Below are 19,591 nucleotides of genomic sequence, written 5' to 3'. Positions count from 1 at the left end.
TGATGTTCTTTCTTACAAACACAAGGACCTGAGTTTGAGCCCCAAGATACACATTGAAAAAGTTGTGCTGCTCTGCACATGCAATCCTAGTGCTGGGGAGGTGGAGACAGGCAGATCCCTAGGTTCCCAGCTTACTCAGTGAGCACCAATGAAAGATGCTGCCTCAGAAGCCCAAGCTGAATGACACCTGAGGAATCAGACCTTAAGTTGGCCCTGATCTATACACATACATCACACACACACATACACACACACACACACACACACACACACACACACACAGAGAGAGAGAGAGAGAGAGAGAGGAGAGAGAGAGAGAGAGAGAGAGAGAGAGCAATGCATGCAGAGATACACAAAGTAGAGCAGAGGAGAGTACCACTAGCAGGATTTTTATCATTCACTTGGAACAAGCTTGGATTGGCTCTTTCAGGGGACCTAAAGGAGGTGGACCCTGGGGGGATGAGTCATGGGGGTTGTATCCTGACCCTGATTGTAGCCTCTTTATTTCCCCCTCTCTCTACTTGCTGACTACCCACTCAGTGTAACCAGCTGTCTCATGATCCCACCATTGCCCCAGCCACAAGCCGTCAATGAGACCTCTCTGCACCATGAAGGACTGTCCCTGGATGAGAACGAGCCATGGGTGAGACAAAACAAAGCCCTCCTCCCTTCAGTTGCTTTGGTTTTGGTATTTTGCCACAGTAACACAAAATGAAGAATATATTGTCCTACTGCCTTCCAATGAGGCCACCTCCACCCCAGCCTGCCCTGGGAATGGCTGAGTGATAGAGCATATGCTGGGCCCCCACCCTGACATCCTGGAGCAAGAACACAGACTCTACCAGCCTTCCCTCCAGTCCCCACAGCCTCCCACAGGCTTGACTTTCTAATTTGTATGCATGTCCCTTTCTTTGAAACATGGCTCAAACATCCTCAACTACACTCCTCTTTCTTCACTCTGCCCCATATCCCAGCTACCTTCAAGTCTGACAGAGACCTCCCTGGGCCGTTTCCAGCCTAGACACAAAACAAGTAGACTCCAGAGAGAGACAGAGCGTGAGCAAGAAGTGGCGCTACTGTCTGTCTCCAAGTCACTGGGGAAGCATTTCATGTCTCCAAGTCACCGGGGAAGCATTTCAAACAGTGGCTTGAAGAGGGGGAGGGGAAGATGCTTTGGCTCCCAGAAAGCCAGAAGAAAAAAAAAAAAATTCCCTCAAGCTCTAAGGACAGCTGCAGTCTCCTCCAGTCTCAATCAGATCAGATCAGATCAGCATGAAAAAGTTTGCCAAGTAGAGGGTACCTTGCAGACAGCCCTGAAGTGCCCAGCACCTGTGTTTTAAAGGGTCTTGGCTCCTTACCTTGACCATCTCCATTTGCTTGGCCAACCTTTATTCAGGATCCAGAACCTTCTCCACAGGACGCATCTTTGTATGATCCAAAGGAAGTAGTCTTCTCAGTCAGTTATGTGAGAACCTCCCTTCCCTCCATAGTTGATCAGGTTCCCTCCTCTCCATGTGACCCAGGGTAAAGCTGATACCCTGGCCCATCTCCAGCACCACAAGTCAGATTGGCTTAGTGGAAACCTCCTTACCCCTTACCGTTAGGATTTTCCCTTAGTCACTTTACATCTGAAAATCCCACCCTGCTCCTTGGCTATAAATTTCCACTTGCCCAGCATAGGTCCCACCTTGTCTACCCAATTCCAGTCTCACCACAGTGACTCCTCTGTCCACCATGAATGCCACGAATAAACTCTTCGCCACTAGGCTTGATCAATAAGTGCCATGGAAAACCCATCTCCTTTGGAAACTGTAAGGATCCTGTGATTTCCCAGAGAGGCAAACCAAGTGGATTTCTCCCCAGCATCTGGTCTACATGGACCTTCTTAAAGCAAGGAAAGAGAAGGGGGCACTCTGGGGAAGAGCGACCAGGATGGTAGATAGGAACAGTTGTTAGGGATTAGCACAACTCACTGCTGCAAGATGCTTGAACTTCAAAGGGAAAGGTAGAAAACAAGCTCTGGGAAAAATATTGAGGGAATTTTGTGCCATACTTCTCACCAACTTCCTGTGTGACTGAGATCAAAGCCTCAGTCCTCATCTGTGGAGTGAGGAGTCCTGGAAACTCAGGGTACCACTCTAGATTTGCAGTTCTCTGCCGAGCTTCAATTTATATCCTGGACCATTTTCCTTGCTACTCCAGAGAGAATGTGCCAAGCCAGCCAGTAATATGCCATGAGACCTGGCACAGTGTGATTTACAGCCAGGCTGCCTGGATCCCCGTTGGAACCTTCGGAATGAGTCCACCATCTAAAATCTAGTGTCATCATTATCGGCCTCGTGGGAGACATTTATTTCTTCCCTGCCCTTCAAATCTCAGCACAAGGTGAAAAGCTCTCAGATTCTCACTACTTTCCCTTTGGCATGCCAGATCTGCATCTCAGAACTCAGGGGCATGTGCATAGTAAGAGCTGAGTTCAGACAGAGGAGATATGTCCAGTCCCAGATGCAGTACTAGTGCAACCCTGATCATTTCTTGCAGGAGTATTGTGAACTGCTGTGCATCCCTCTTGTGGAAGACACTAACATCCACAGTGTCTTCTCTGCTTTATACTTGTCTTACAGAGAGCTTCTTACCCCAGACTAACTCTGCAAACCAATTGTTCTTCCCTGTTCTCTGCCCCAGGATGAGGCACCTGCACTTTGTGCCCATCTCTACCTGTCTTGCTTTAAAAACAGTGACTGGTTCACTGCCCTTTCATCTGAGCATGGTGAGCTCGCTGAGGATAGCATCTATGTCACTGACCTCCACCATCCTAATGTACATTCCTGGCCCTCAACCCTGTGTTTTCTCAACTGTAGAAAGACGCAAAATCTGAATGACATATTCACAAGGCAATGACTACCATCAGCTAATATTTTAGAGACATTTTGTTTTGTTTGCCAGAGTCGATAGTCTGCCCAGCTCCATCCCAATTCTAGACCAGCATTTTCAATGTTTGTATCATTATTGGTAACTTGACCCTAGGCTACAGCATCCTCTACCCTGAGATGTTTTAATACTCATCTCACAAGCAATAAAAGGAGTGGGAGTCTCAGAGAGGAGCATTCTGACAGAGCAATGCAGGCTTCTGGGCATAGAATGGCAGCCACAGACAAAGGTCAGGTGGAAAATGAAGACTACTGGGGAATCACACCTTCTTCTTTGTAGTAAGTACCTTCATTCAGTTTCAAGGTGGGAAGACAAGGCCTGGGGTCTTCATGGTTACATGAAGGAAAGCAAGGTCCTAATTGATCCAAAATACTTAAAAGAAACAGTAAGAAAACATTCCTTACATAATTGGATTATACATCATTTCAGATGTGGATAATGAAGCCAAGACAGGCAATCAATCTTAAACGTTAAAGACTTTTAAAGCCAAAGATAGTTGTATTTAAAATCCTCTCTGGAACTAGAATGAACCAGTTGTGGAAGAAATGAGCTCCCCTGGGCATCAGAAGTCCTCAACTTAAGCCAGGCTGGCCACACAGCACGGAAGGCTGAGTCAGCAATCCAAAGTTGGAAAGAGGTGACCCAAGGACTATGCAGTAGTTTGATTTCTGTGTTTATTTCTGCAGTGCTGGGAACAGAACCAGAGTCTTTGTGCATGCATTGGCACCACTGAGCCACACTATATCCCTAAGTGGTTTGATTTCAACTGGCTCAAATGACACTGCTAATGGGCATGCCACTAACACCCTGGTTGACATTGACAACAAGTGACAACAAGATGACTAGAACTCACTCACTGACTTCATGCTTGACAATACGCATCTTCAAGGATTTACAACTTCCTCCAAATTCTCTGCTAACCCTCAAAACAATCCTAAGGAGTGAGCATCATTCCACACCCTCCATTTAGCAAATGAGGAAATGGAGACAGAAAACTCTCCCCAAATCACACAGCTACACAGGGAAAAAGCAAGGTGGGCTTATCTTTGTTGGGCACACTCCTAACCACACCCTTCTTGGGAGGGGAGGGGGGTTGTCAATGCTACAGAGACCATGCCAGAATGTATGTTCATTTGGTCCCACAGTGTAGCAAAGAAAGGGAAAAATTCTAGAAGCTATCTTGGGCACAGGCTGAGCTAACCACCCATGCATGATACACACAGAAACAGCATTCTTGCCACCCAACTGTGATGGAGAAGAGGTGAGTTGCAGGGCAAACTCTGTTTCTACCTTGTCTGGAAAAGCAGGTATATCACCTCCATACAACCTTTGTGTTAATGGCAAAGTTATGTGTACAGGCACTGTAATGAGTTCCTGGTGTTCTCAGCATCTCAGCCCCATATAGTCATCAGCCTGTCTGTCCATCCACCGGCACTTCCCAGTAAAGGGCAGAAAACTATCCCCGACAGAAATGCAAGTGAAATGCAAATGCCGAATTCCACAAGGCTCTTCTTTAAACTAAGAGGGTTCAAGCCACAGACCAAATAAAGAGAGGTAATGTGTCCACGAAGAACAAGACAGAGACTCGGGAAAGCATTTATTTCTCCTCTAAGGGCCTGGGAATTGAAAGGAAAAATATGCCCCTCCCCCCCTAAATGGCTTGTCTGACATTAAATGCAGCATAGCTTACTTCCTAATCAGGAGAGGTACACAGCCATACACTGACTGAATGATGCTCCAAGCATCGCCGCAAACACCCTGCAAATAAATAAGCAATTCCTGCCCCTTCTTCAGGTCATCTAACTGAACACTACCATCTGAAGGACCACCATCAGTCGTGAGGAATGCTTCTTAAATCAGAATCACGTCCACACTTAACTTTTCTAGGTGTCAATAAATTTTTATTAAAAGATAAAAACTATCTTTCCAAAACAGCCACTCCGCTGCTTTTGCGATTAACTGCCGGGAAGCCCTGATTTCCCGAGTGGGTTCAAACCATGAATCTGCCAGAGGGGCCTTTTAGTTTGACACTGGGCTCCTTCGGGAGGCACCAGAAAAAGCATTATGAAGGTTCTGCTGCCTCTTGCCATGTGACCTCTGGGACATCCTCACCCCCAGAGCTCACCTCGACCCTGCAGGGCAACATCAGTGGTATGGAAAATGGACCCAAGCGAATGGGGTCCCTTGAAGCAAAGCCTAGAGCTGTGTTCTTAACAGTAGATGAGGTATAGTGGGACTGGCTGGAAACCAGTATATTTAAACCTAGGCTATTTCTAGATTTCCTTTATGGTATTAAACCCACACCAACTCCTAGCTTGCTCAGGCTTTTTGCAGACCACTATTTAAAAAAAAAAAGTCCTGAACAAGATAAAAAACCTTCACTTCTTTGCACTTAGCTTTTACAGATGTTCACAAACTAGGCCATACTTGTGAAAATACTTAAGAGTAATACAAGGTTTCTGGAAGGCCTATCATAATTTTTCAACAAACTATTTTCCACTGCCCCATGATTGTCCTGTCCACAGCTGTCAACCGACAAACCAGTTTCTTTATTTAAAACATTTTTATTAAATTGATTTATTATATACATATATATATACAAGTGTATATACACACACACACACATATATACATATGCATATATCCTAGTGCACATATGAAGATCAAATCACACTGCAATGGAGTCAGTTCTCACCACACTGTGGATCTGGGAATTGAACTCAGGTCATCAGACTTGGCAGCAAGCACCTATATGCACTGAGCCATCTTGCTGGCCCTGGGAAATCTGTTGTTTTTAACTCCAGCACTTTCCCAATGTAACTTACAACCATGCCACAGAATCAATATCTCTGCTACCTGGAAACTTTCACTTTACAGCTTCTTTGCATTTGTTTTGCATATATTACAAGTGTTTATTACCCCATCATCAGACTAATCAACAAATCCACTGATGTTCAGGGTGGATATTAGGGCAGAGGCAAGCTTCAGCAGTGTGCTTCACAAAAGTAGTCAACACCTTTATTTTCTTATAAAGACCATTTCACTCCCCTAACAAACTTCGAAAGGGCATGACTTAGGGCCACCCCCATCCTTACCTACCTATCACCCCTGTTAGTCCTTTCCACACATTTCCACGGCAATCTTAGTTAAAACTACAGGTTTATTCCAATGCCATATACAACACTCCATGAACCACTTTTCCACCCTGATTTTTTCCCAACACCCACATACTTTATTTTCTAATCAATTATTTGTTCATCCTATTGCCTCTGCTGTCTCCATCATAAGAAAACCTGCCTGCAGACAGAATGTCTGCCTGTTTTGTTCACTGATCATCATGAGTGTCTAGTCCTGGGCTGGGCTGGAGCTGAGTGTAGCCAGTCTCAAAACACATGTAGAATATGTGAGTGAATGAACAGAGCATGAAGACATGCCAGTATCTCAGAGGTCATAGAATGTGGCTGACAGGACTAGGTGGTGGGTGCTCTGCCTCATCTAGGAAAGACCAACAGATTCCATCATGGTTTGCTTGGGGGCTGCCTGGAGCACTCTGTGAAAAGGATAGGATGGTGGGAACCAGTGGCAAAATAGATTAGTATGCCTGCCCTGGTGTATCAGAAGTACTCACAGGAACAGCAGATGTTTGATCTATGTTTTTTTTCAGATAGAGTCTTGCTCTGCAGGCCAGGCCCAACTTTAACTTGAGCCAATCCTCCTGTATTAGCTTTTCAAGTGCTGGCATTACAAGCATGAGCTACTCTGCTTAGTTTAATTACTCAACATCTTAAATCTTGTTTATGTCATACAAATAAGAATTTCATATATGCCAGTCTTTATGACATAAACATATCTATAATCTTAGCCCTCAGAAGGTAGAGACAGATGGACCAGAAGATATCAGCCCTAGCTACATAGTGAGTTTAAAGCCAGCCTGGGCTACATGAGACCCTGTCTCAAAAAAAAAAAAAAAAAAAGCCCAGAGCTTTAGCATTTGTAGACAAAAGGCAAACCAGAGCTTTGAATAAATTAAATAGAAGAGGAAAGAAAAGAAGCATTTGGGCAAACACTGCAGGACACCCGCACACTTCCTGTCACTGTGCCAGTGAAGAGTGAAGTAACCCCATATAGTCCCCATTCTGGACAATCTCCTGTCTCAGATCATGGGTCAGCTTGAGCCCAGCCCTCACTTCCTGGCTTTCCTTTGCAGAATAAGGACATAAATGAGCACTATGTGCAACAGTCCTCCACCTGACTTCTGAGGGCACCGTAGTTCTCCACCTGACCTCTGAGGTCACCATAATCCTCTTCCTGACTTCTGGGATCACTGCAGTCTTCCCCCTGACTTCTGAGGTCACTGTAGTCCTCCCCTCACTTCTGAGGTCACTGTAACCCTCCCCCTGACTTCTGAGGTCACTGTAGGGGCTCCTTCCCCGAGACACCCTTGGACTCAGACAGGTTTAGTATCCCCAGCTGCTTCAGAAAATTACCATCAGATGATATGCCTGCCATCAGACAGTACCCAAGACAGCACTTTCAGTTGACACATACCAATTAAAACCTTCAAAATCCACTTCTCCAGAAAATTCCAATGAAGCTTTTCCTGAACAAAAAAAAAGTCACAATTTAAGTCTATAAAAATTATAAAGCCTTGAAAAAGCTAAAAAAGCAAATAAATAAAAAAAATCTAGAAAAATTATAAAGCCTAGGCAGGTGCTTCCCGGTGTCTGGAGTCTCTGTCACTCTGTAACACTGAGCCACATCTGCCTTTATTGACACTACAAGGCAGTCATCCTAGTGTTGCCAGCCTGGACCTCACCTGGGGCTGGAGGAGATCCCACAGTCAGACCAGGGCTGCCTCAGCCTGCTCCCCACTTACTTGAAGCCCTCCCCTAGCCAGGCTGGAGGAGAGATCTTCATTAGAGCCATCATTTCAGAGGCTGCAGAGCTCTGTGCAAATGGCAGCGATTGCTCAGCAAACATGAGGGTCACCCAGCAGTCTAGATAAATAGACACACACCAAGGTTTCCATGACCCAGAAAGCCCTGAGAAAATATGGTTTTACATAGCGAAGAAGGGGAAAATGATTTCTTCTATCTAAAATAGCTGATGAGTATTTTTCCCTTCCACTTGGGCAAAGGAATAGTTCGAGGATGAGCAGAGAATTGGGGCTCTTTGCAATTCCCTAGGGAGTCATTTGTGGGAGAGATATGAGCCAGGGAGAAGAATGGGCTAGATGGGAGGCTCTACTGCAGTGGGATTGGGCCAGGCAAGGAGGAAGCACAGCCAGAGCTATTCTCAGTAGTGTTCCACTGTCTGGTGATGAGGCCTCTCACACATAGGACTGTGTGTTTCTTGAGGGTGAACACTGGGTCCCTGCCCCAGATGACCCTTCCCTTCCTGGTGGCCAAGCCTCCATAGTGTGTGACAGTCCCTTAGTAAGAGCATGCATCTCACCCTTATGCCCCTGCCTTTAGACTGTGATATTGCATGCTGCAGGCTCTCCTTGCACCCCCTATATCCTGCCACTAGCACATCTCTCTGGTCTGGTCCTCAGTTTCCCAACACAGTTCTCTGCCTCCCTCACAAACCCCTACATTTGGTGTCCTGCCTGGTTAGTTGTATGGGGGTGTTTATTTTCTGATATTATTCTGATATTATGTGTCTATAATGTGTGTGTGTGTGTGTGTGTGTGTGTGTGTGTGTGTGTGTGTGTGTGCGTGTGCTTGTGTGTGTGCGTGTGTCTTGGAGGCTCTGTTACAAGCCTGGTAGGGATGCTGAAGTTTGGGGAATAGTTGTGTTTGTTGGTTACAGTGTCTTGGGCAGTTTGACCAGATGCGTTTTTGTATTTTTATGATATATAGATCATCTTCATTTATTAATACATGTTAAAAATTAGCACCAGCAAATCTTTGTGATTCAATTTCTTCCTCAACAACAATTCCAACTATAACAATTTCTGGTCCATTTTGTAAGCTACAAAGTGGCGTTCACATCAATATCTTAATATGCAACTTCTTAAGGCATGTACTTTTTTCCCCCTCATTGCTTCAACAAATACCTAGCCAAAGTTACTTAAAGAAGAAATGGTTTATTCTGGTATAGTTCAAGGGTACAGACAGGCATCATGTAGGAAGTTGGTCTGTCAGAATCATGAATCAACTTTTTACATCATATTCACAGTCAGGAAACAGAGATAGATGAACACTGGTTCTTGGCCCATTTCCACAGTTTACTGAGTGCAGGATTTCAACCATGGAATGGTACCACCCACATTTAGGGTAAGTTTTTCTACTGACCCCAACCTAGAAGCTCCTTCCTAGACATATATGCTCAGAGGCTTGTCTCCTAGATGAGTCTAGGTCCTGTCAAGTTGACAATCATGACTTAACCATCATGGCAGAGAATTGCTAAAAGTCACCTTCATCATTGGCTAACCCAGGTCAGTAGCAATTTTGTGTTTATTATTATACAAGAAATAAATGTGTGCCCAAGAATTGACTGTAACTGCTGTGCAAAGATTCCTTTTTAGAATGCTGCCTTCACGAATGATGATGCCCAGGTAGTGTACCCACGGTCCTTAGCAACAAGCATCAAGAGGTGAGGTCACCCTGATCAGCTTGGCTAAGTTTAAGGCCAATCATAGACCACACATTGCAACTACAACCCAAGTGACTGCTCAGTCTTAGGTTGGAGTTCCTGAAAAATGCCAGAGTGAGCAAGAAGTCATCACAAGGCAGGAGGGATGGCTCATCGTGCTTCACCACATGTGAAAGAGATCTCCAAGAAGGAAGACACAGTGCTCTCTCCCATCCCACTCATGGAATTCCATGGCTGTCTTGACTGATTTATGCAACTCTCGCACCTCTGAAAGTGAGGAACCCACTCTTAAAGTGGTGGAGAATGGTTGAGTTCTCAGGGCTGTCTTTGTCCATGAACTCCAGTCCATCAGTAGAGGTCTTTTTGCCCTTTATTGCTTTCTATATACACTAACAATTTTTAATTAGATTGTTTTTTTTACATTGGAGGTTTCTAGTTCCTATTATTTTCTGTGCCTGCAGATGTACAGTATACAAGTGTATTCTCCTCTCCTATAGGCTGTCTCTTCTCTGGTAATTGTTTCCTTTGCTGAGTCAAGGCTTTTTAGTCTGAAATATCCAAGCCCTTTTTCTAGCTGCTATTAAACTATTCATGAGTTAGAACCCTCAGGAGCTAAACACCTCCCATTAGGCCCATTCCCCAACAGTTTGCATAAGGATTGAGTTCCCAATGCATGCTTTTTTGGAGACTAAAGAAAACATAAATGGACTCCTTTCTAATTGTAATTCTGCCACTAACATGCAATAATTAAAATGGAAAGACCTGGAAAACATTTCAGCAAACATTTAACTTATTTAATAACTTTATCACGGAAGTCTGAGGTTCAGAGAGATATTCCCAAACCCATGGTGATGGTCAGTTTTAATCGTCAACTTGTCACAACCAAGAATCACCTGAGACTAGTCTCAATGAGGGACTGTCTACATTGGGTTGGTCTATTGACATGTAAGGGGATTGTCTTAATTAAGTTAATGGATTTGGAAAAACACAGCCCACTGTGGGTGGCATCATTCCCAAAGCTGAGGGTTCTAGCATGTGTACCCTCGTTGTCTATCTATCTATCTATCTATCTATCTATCTATCTATCTACCTACCTACCTACCTACCTACCTACCTATCTATCTATATCTCTATCTCTGTCTCTCAATTGTGGGTGTGACCAACTGCTTCAATCTTCTACCACTATGCCTACCTGCTAAGATGAACTATAATCTGGAACTGTAAACTTTCTCCCCAAAGTTGCAGTGCATTTTATCAAAGCAGCATAAATGAAGTTAAAGACTCCTGAATTTGAAGCAACATAGCATTTCAGAGTAATTACAGGTTGTTAACAGGTGAAAGGGGTTAATGATCAAGTGAGCTTTAGAGACGCAGATTAAACCAAACTTTGCTACTACAGGACTTCTCTAAACTTTTGATAAGCTTGGAAGTTTCTTTCCTAAATCTGAGGGAAAGGGGGGCTGGGAAACCGGTGTCTGCTACTCCTTCCTGGTATGCATGCCCTCTGCTGCCTGGGTGAGTTGAATTTGTCTCTCCAGTATAAACACACACTCTTCCTACCTAACCCACAACCCCAAGTCGGGTCCCCACATCTACCTGGTTTATTCTATTTTCTTTGTCTCTTATCATTCCCTGCAGCTTGGGAAGTATAAGTTTACCTGGTAGGCCAGTACTATATGATCCTTTAGCAGGGAAAGTTATTTTTAAATCAAGAAAAGCAGAGTCAGGGCTGGAGAGATGGCTCAGCAATTAATAACACAAATTGTCTTCATGGAGGACAAAAGTTCGGTTCCCAGCACCCACACTGGGCAGTTGACATCCCCTCCAGGGTATCTGACACCTTCTTCTGACCTCCACAAGCATGTAATCACATACACACACACACACACACACACACACACACACACACACACACACACACACACAATTTAAAACAAAATTTTAATTAAGAAAGGCATCAGCAGCCAGGTAGTGACAGCAGCGGCAGCAGTGCACGCCTTTAATCCCAGCACTCAGGAGGCAGAAGCAGGTGGATCTCTGTGAGTTCAAGGCCAGCCTGGTCTACAGAGTGAGTGCCAGGATAGGCTCCAAAGCTACACAGAGAAACCCTGTCTCAAAGAAAAAAAAAAAAAGAAAAAAGAAAAGAAAAGAAAAAGAAAAGAAAGGCATCAGCATTCATCTGCCATGATTCCTGACTGTGATCAACTGCGTCATTCTCTTTCATCACAGCCAGAACCAGTCTCAGGAACAAGCCTTCATCATGGTGGACTCTCCAACTGTGATTCAAAATGAAGCTTGACTTCCTCACAGAGTAAAGAGAAAGGGTCGTGAAACCGAATGCAAATCTTGACTTAGTTAATATCATTTTAATGTGCCAGAACCTTACTACCAAAGGTTTTCAAAAGATATTTTAATTCCCCACTATAGTGTGTGTGTGTGTGTGTGTGTGTGTGTGTGTGTGCACATGGAGATGAGAGGTGCTGGGTACCCTGGAGCTGGAGTTACAGGCAGTTGTAAGCACCCAAACTCAGGCCCTCTGCAAGAACAGAGCCGATACTTAGCCACTGAGTTATCTCCCCCACCTCACCTCATTAATATCCTTTTATATAACTATAAAGCATAGCCCAACTGGGACTTTTCCCTTCCTTGCTTTTCAAATGAAGAGGCACAGTCCAATGATCCCTCTTTAATAACTATATCTATATCACCAATGTCATGGCCAATGTCTCTTTAATCTCCCTTTGCAGGGTCAGAAACAGCCTGCCAGGTCATGGGCTTAGGTGGAGTCAGACTTCCCTGTTATCCCCTGAGGCCTCCTCACACCTTCCTGTACTCTTATATACAGAGGTAGAGCAAGGAATTAATCACCTTTCTAAGTGCCTTAACTGTGCTTAAATAGATTAAACAACTACCAGTCCTCACCCACACAAGGTGTGCACAGACCACACTTCCCTGTTCCTTGCTCAGTGCCCTCTCCTAGACACTTTGACCATCCGAATGTGGAGAACAAAGAAAGCCTTTTTCTCCAGCTGCCACAATAATCACCAAAGCTACCATCCCTCGGAGAGCAACATAAATTCCTATCAGGTCCACACGCTGTCATCATGTGTGTCAGAGCTGACTGCCCAGCCTGCCACAGCCAATCCATGCCACTTTGGTCATGATGGAACAGCCTCAGGGAAAATCGTTGGCTCATTCAGCTTGGCTTCAGCAGCAAGCAAAACCTGCCAGACCTCATTCACCTCTCTTCCTCTCTCCCTCTTCTCTCTCCTGTCCCTGGCTTTCAGACAGCCTTCCCAGGGGAGTGCCGTGTCTCCTGTGGTTGGACTCTGCATGCATATAGAAATACTATCTACATAATTTATCACTCTTAACACATTCACTTCCCTCCACTACAGGAATGTGGACTGCTATCTATATCAGGGGAGCCAGAGAGATTTTTACATATTGAATATGCTTTTGCATAAATATGTCATTTGCCAATCACTTGGCAAACTGTATTCTTTAACACTTCTGTGCCATTGCTAAGACTTATTCCCTGACTTAGAAGGACCCTTTCCCCTGATTTCCTTCTGACACTTGCCTAACAATAAATGACTTTTGTTGCTTCAGTTTTCCTGTAAGAACCCAATCTCACAGGGTGTGGTCTAGGAGGTCTGTGTGGAATGCCCCTATCACGGACTGGAATGGTATGCTTCAAGCTTGAACATTTAGAACTCCTACCTCTGTGGCCATAACGTTTGGTTCAGGAATATATAGATGATGTAAGCGAGTTGATAACAATCAGTCAAGAACTTCTGCTCACAGTTCTAAGAAAATGTCTTCTTCACATGGAGATGCTAGGGTGGCAGAATAATAGAATGCCATCACTACAGAAATTTTCCTTGTCCCTACTCAAAAGTAATACAGCAAATGGAAAGGAAGGGCTTACAGAGACGTGAGCGTATTTTTTCAGAACGTTGTTTCATCTTCAGGATAAAGCCATGTTTGAAACTATCACTGTCCACTAGCTTTTCAGATCTGTGATCCAGAGGCTGATGGCATCAGTGGTGGTGGCAGTAGTGGTGATGATGATGATGGTGATGATGAGTGATAGTAATGGTGATGATGGTGATGATGATGATGGTAGGTAGTGGTGATAGTGATGATTGCCTAAGTTGGCGTATGGTGCTAGATTGGATAGTTTCCATGTCATTGTAATCCTCCTTTAGAACATTGCTACATAACCTAAGGAACAAAAGGTTGTTTTGGCACAAGACCATCTCATGTTGCAGAAAGCATTCTGTCCAACCTCACAGTTCACAATCACAATAGTACCAGTGCTATTCAGAAGTCCAAGTCTCAAGACAGCATCTTAATTTTGGGGTTCCTACCATATTAAAAAAAAACACATTTTCAATGTGATGGCATAGTGTAATCATTTCTATGTCAAAAGGCTGTTTCAAAAGGCAGGAATGGGAAACTGTGAAGGGACAACTGGACAAAGGCAAGCCCAGAACTCAGCAGAACAAACATAAGACAAGCAGTTCCATGCCTGGCAATTGAAGCTCATGATGGTATCATCTAGGTACCAATGGACTCCGGAAGCCTTACTTCTCCAGCTCTGTTGTGGGTGGCAGGTGTGGTCTCTCTTGGGTGACTCCACTCAAGGCCTGCAGTTCTTTTTCAGTGAGCGTCCCATGTTTCTAGCATATCTAGCATCCTACATTCTCCTCTGTAACTTGGGGTGTACATTCACAACTTCATCCATAGCACACTCAGGAGCTGCATGCAGGGATCTAACCCTGGTACTCATTGCCTGGCCTCAATGACTTTGGCGCAAGCTTTCATGATCTCTTCACTCTTGTGTCTCGAATGCCTGCAAAACCAGTATAATGTGGAAAATAACACCAAATTCAGCTGTCAGCTCAAGATGTAGGACTATGTGACTGAAGGAACCTGGGAAAACATTCCCTAAGGTGTCCCTGCTTGAGTAGGATTCTATGGAGGCCCTCTTTTTCAGTTGCTCCCTTTTCTTTTGAAAATACAAAATATTTATTGAGGTACAATGCACCAGATATTTAAATATACTATAAACATTCAGGGCTTTAAAAATTCCATTAGTCATTCTTATGTACATTTTGAAGATGAAATTAAAATTAGAATATGTAAATAAATAAAATTACCAAACTAATCACATTGTAGAATAATTAAAGTTGAGTGATGGGCTAAGATTGAATGTAACGACCCATCTGTGGAAGGATGAATGGTTCTGATTATTTGATTTGAGATAATACAAAGTTGTTAAAGGTGTATTGTGGGAGTATGTAAGCAGAGTTCATGACATTTTAATGCTTGCATCATAGAAACTCTATATAGACTATCAGAAAAAGTTAAACTGGTTTTACATTAAATTTTATATTTATCATGTTGTTTCATGTCAGTTATGTGTTTGAGATAATTAATTGAAGAATAAGGAAAATCACTTTCTTTTACATTTACACCTGGGAAGTTCCTTTTTTCAGATTTTTTTTTTTTATTTGAATTAGAAACAAGATTGTTTTACATGCCAATCCCGGTTCCCTTCTCTCTCCCACCACCACTCCCCCCCCACTAAAACTGTACCTATCATGTATCCTTTCTTCTATTCTTCCACCTGGGAAGTTCTTAATGAAACAAAGTTTCTGCACTACAGTTTTTTTTTTTTTTGTATCATTTTGTTTTTCTCTTTATTGATACTTTTATTTCTTAGATTTTGATGTTATTCTTTCCCTTTTTTTCAACTCTTCCCATATCTTTCTCTCTTAAAAGCAAAAACAAACAAAAAAGGCGCATATACAAAAGGATATAGACTTGGAGGGCTAGAAAGTTGGCTCAGTGGTTAAGAGCACCTGGTGCTATTGCAGAAGTCCCAGGTTCAATTACCAGCACCCACATGGAAGCTCACAACCATCAATAAATCTAATTCCAGGGGTGTGGTTAATATACTCATGCCATTCCAGTGAAGAAAACTGACTTTTCTTCTCCCTGCAGCTCTCAATTGCAAATTCTTTCTTGGCTTGGAATGGAACTTTGTGCCCATTTCATCTTCTCCATGCTGAGATTTTGTCTACCTTGAACTGGTACAGTCCTGTGCATGCTGTCACAGTGTCTGAATAGATATGTGCATTAGCCCTGTTGTATCTGGAAAACACTGTTACCTTGGTATCTTAGTTAGGGTTTCTATTGCTGCAGTGAAACACAATGACCAAAAGGCAAGTTGGGGAGGAAAGGGTCTATTTGGCTTATATTTATATAGTCCATCACTGAAGGAAGTCAGGACAGGAACTCAAGCAGGGCAGGAACCTGGAGGCAGGAGTTGATACAGAGGCCATGGAGGGGTGTTGCTTAATTGCATATTTTCCACGGCTTGTCCATCCTGCTTTCTTATAGAACCCAGGACCACCAGCCCAGGGATAGCACCACCCACAATAGGCTATGCCCTCCCCCATCACTCACTAATTAAGAACTACTCAGCAGAAAAAACAATGGAATCTTGAAATTTGCAGGAAAATGGATGGAACTCAAAGAAACCATTCTGAGTGAGGTAACCCAATCACAAAAAGACAAACATGATATGTACTCACTCATATGTGGACCTGCTTTATGATACATAGTAGTGACCGTGCTTTATCAGAGCTGTTTTTAATGATGTTGCTCAGAAAGGTTTCCTTCCAGATGATGATTGAGAAGCTAATTAAAAAAAAATGGTGCCAGGTACCACAAGAGTAACAGAACTGTGCTGTTTTTCTGGGATTTTGTTTTTTACTTTTTTTTTTAAAAAATGGAGAGTGCTGGATGTCTCTACAATTTTGTTCAAATGACTGCAGAACCTGGAAAAGCTGTTGCTGCTATTGATGCATAACATACTGCCATTATTGGCATATATATATATATATATTGAATTTTTGGAAACTTTAGCTGTGCTGTCAACTTTGGAAAAAAGTATCCCAGTTTACCATGTTGAGTTGGCATTGTACAAAAAATTAACAGCCATATTGGTCTAGAAATGTTGAACTTAATTTTTTTCCATTTGTACAGGGGTAAGGAAATGTACTAAATATGTAAGGTCTTAAAAAAAAAAGAAGGGATTTTGAGAGCCCATCCCATGTGAAGGGATGCTCTCTTGGCCTGGACACATGGTGAAGGACCTAGGCCTGGCCCAGGATGATGTGGTAGACTTTGGGGAGCCCCTTTTGAGGGCCTTACCCTGCCTGGGGAGTGGAGGGGGGATGGCTAGGGGCAGGTGGAATGTTGGGGGGAGAGAGAGGGAGAAGGGATTGACATCTGAAGCAAGCTTGTTCCTAATTTGAACTAATTAAAGAAAAAAGAAAAGGGAGAGAGAAATAAAGAAAGGAGGGGAAAAAAACGTTTAATGATGAAATATATGTAAGAAAATGTCAAAATTAAATCCATTAGTCTTCAAATATTAAATAAAAAGTTCATTTTAAAAAGTACAAAAAAAAAAAAAATGAAAATGCCTTACAGGCAGAGCTTATGGAGGTATTTTCTCAACTGAGGTTCCCTCTTCTCAGATAACCTTAGTTATCCAGCACACTTGACTCTTAGTTAGAATCTTTCCATTTCCTCTTCTGCATACTCCCTGAACCTTGGGGGCAGGAGTTTAATGACACCCCCCTACCCCCCAGTTTAGGGCTGAGAGTTCCAAAGTGCTCTTACTCTCTGTACACTGTCCAGTTGTAAATCCGTACTAATAACCACCTACTGCAAGAAGAAGCTTCTCTGATGCAGACTGAGCAACGCAAATTTCATAATTCGAATGAGGTCAGTTCCAGAGTTTTAGATGGATAGGATTTTGTCCTCCAGGCACTTTAACTTCTGCCTTAGGGACAAGTGTTCATTCACTGCTTTTTGCTTATCACTGACACTCAGGTAATAATTATAGCTGCTCTGTCTGAGCTTACATTATCTTCCCCACCCAAAACTATAACCCTGTTCTTGCTCTTGCTCTTGCCCTAGACAACTGCACACTTTTCATGGTTTTCTGCTTTCTCTCACTATAAATCTGACTAAGAGTAGTGAGCAATGATTATACCACTCCCTGGATGCTTTGCTATCAAGAAATTCCCTCTATCAAATGAGTTAGTCCACAGATTTTGAGTCAGCCCTCATTCCAATTTTCAGGATATGGATAGAACACAGCAGATAAATTATCAAATGTGACAGGGATGGCCTCAAATCATGATCAACTCTTTTATCTGTTCTAAAACTTTAAGTGCACAGTCTGAAAGGTAAACATGCATTAAATCTGAGAACCTGACATACCAGAAACTTGCTTTGCCCAAGCAACATCTAACATCCCACAGATTCTATAGCCTCCTAAAGCAGGGCCTCTAGCTGATCATCAACTATGCAACCATGGGAGCTGATGAGACATGTTCATTTTCAAGACACGAGGAGTAAGGTATCAGTGCCTTCAGTGGTGCAATGTCACTGCTGGTAGTTCAGGAACAAATGAAGGCTTCCCACCCAGGCCTGTGTTCCCTCTATAGGAAGTTTACATCGTGTGACTGGAAACACTGGGGTATCTACAGTTGAGGCCAAAAGAATCCTGGTATACTATTGAAAGGCCTATCCCAAATGCTTGCTTTGTCTCCCAAAAAACTTCAGTAGCGTTCTGTGCTCCTTCCTAAGCTTCTGCAACATATGACTCTTGTGACACATGCCTTCATTTTACAGAACCACTATTCCATACCTTGCTTCTAAAAGGGTTGTGTCTGACCCCTCTCCATGAAACTCAACCTCTAAGGAGATATCTTTGTTTTCTGAAGCCTGCTCACTCTGCATAAATCTGCACTCACATAAACAGAGGGAAATTAGGCACGTGTCCCCATGGAAACCTATACCATTCTCACTGTTGGAGAGGTGTGGAGGATGTGTTAGTCATCTAGTACTGTGTAACAAATCAGCCCCAAATTTAGCAACCTAAAGCAAAAGCACAGTGTCTGAAGGAAAGAATCCAGAAGCACTCACTTATGAGACCTGTGCTCTCTTTCACAGAACTGGAGTCAAGACGCCAGTCACAACTGCTGTTACCTGAACACCTGATGGAACTTGGGGTCTCTTCATCAAAGTGGTGGTTCATGCCGGGCACGGGTGTTCCAACTTCATAAGCCAACCTTTGTGAAGCTGATACAGGAGGATTGCCAGAAGGTCACGGCCAGCCTAGGCTACAGAATGAAGTAAAACAAAACAAAGCGAGACGGTGAGTCACAAGGCTGATGGCAGGAAGGCTCAGTCATGAAGCTCAAGTCCTTGACCATGCCCCCTCCCCCAGAGCTGCTTCCTCCTCCCTCAGATCTGCTCCCCCCTCCTTACAATATGGAGCCTGGCTTTGCTCAGAATGACAGCAGAGGGGAAGCATGGAAGAAGCTACTATGATTTATGTTTTAATGCCAGACATCCTACTCCCAAGAGAAGAGAGCAGGCAAGCAAACACTGTCTTGGAAAGAAAGAGTCTTGCAGTAATTTGAAGATCCTGTTTAAAACTGTGAGAATGCTGTCCATTACATTCAATAGCCACAAGAAAATCCCTTCCAATCCCCCTACAAAGGATCTTAATCCGTAACTGCCTGATTGTTTTTCCCTCCAAACACAACAAACCATGCCACAGATCTTGTTTTTACTCTTGGCTCCTCAGAAACTTAAAACCACATCTACAGTCTCCTCCATCCAGGATAAAATATTCCACAGCATGTAATTTATGTAGTATCTTCATCTCTAAATTTTCTGCCCTTGTCTCTAGTTTTCTTTTGACATTACTTTTCCTATTTTAAAATTTACTTCACTCTGCTATAAGCTTTGCATGCTAATGAGCTGACTTTGAACCTTTTTTAAGGACAAGACATGGTCTAAACAAAACAGTAAGTCTAAGCATACAGATGCATACATACACATTGAAAATGAGACTCTTGGTTTGGCCATCTATATCCCCAGAGTAAGTCCACCAAATCTTTTGAGGAAATTCAGGTCATTATACTGGACAGAGTCTGTGGTCAGGAGAATCTCAACAGCACTTAGGACA

At 43.3% G+C, this 19,591-nt stretch overlaps 1 protein-coding gene across 1 annotated transcript in view; it reads left to right on the top strand.

Annotated features, from left to right (window-relative positions):
- Nmur2 (neuromedin U receptor 2) overlaps nucleotides 1-18,680 on the top strand; it is a 111,495-nt gene extending 92,815 nt beyond the window's left edge. Inside the window, exons 5-6 of the mRNA XM_027426208.2 lie at nucleotides 13,539-13,653; nucleotides 18,568-18,680. Of these exons, the coding sequence (XP_027282009.2) occupies nucleotides 13,539-13,653; nucleotides 18,568-18,680 (228 nt within the window). The remainder of the gene's footprint in view (nucleotides 1-13,538; nucleotides 13,654-18,567) is intronic.
- Nucleotides 18,681-19,591: the final 911 nt, after the last annotated feature.

This window comes from Cricetulus griseus, chromosome 7, assembly GCF_003668045.3.
Source record: "Cricetulus griseus strain 17A/GY chromosome 7, alternate assembly CriGri-PICRH-1.0, whole genome shotgun sequence".
NCBI lineage: Eukaryota > Metazoa > Chordata > Mammalia > Rodentia > Cricetidae > Cricetulus > Cricetulus griseus.
This window is presented reverse-complemented; position numbering and strand designations above follow the sequence as displayed.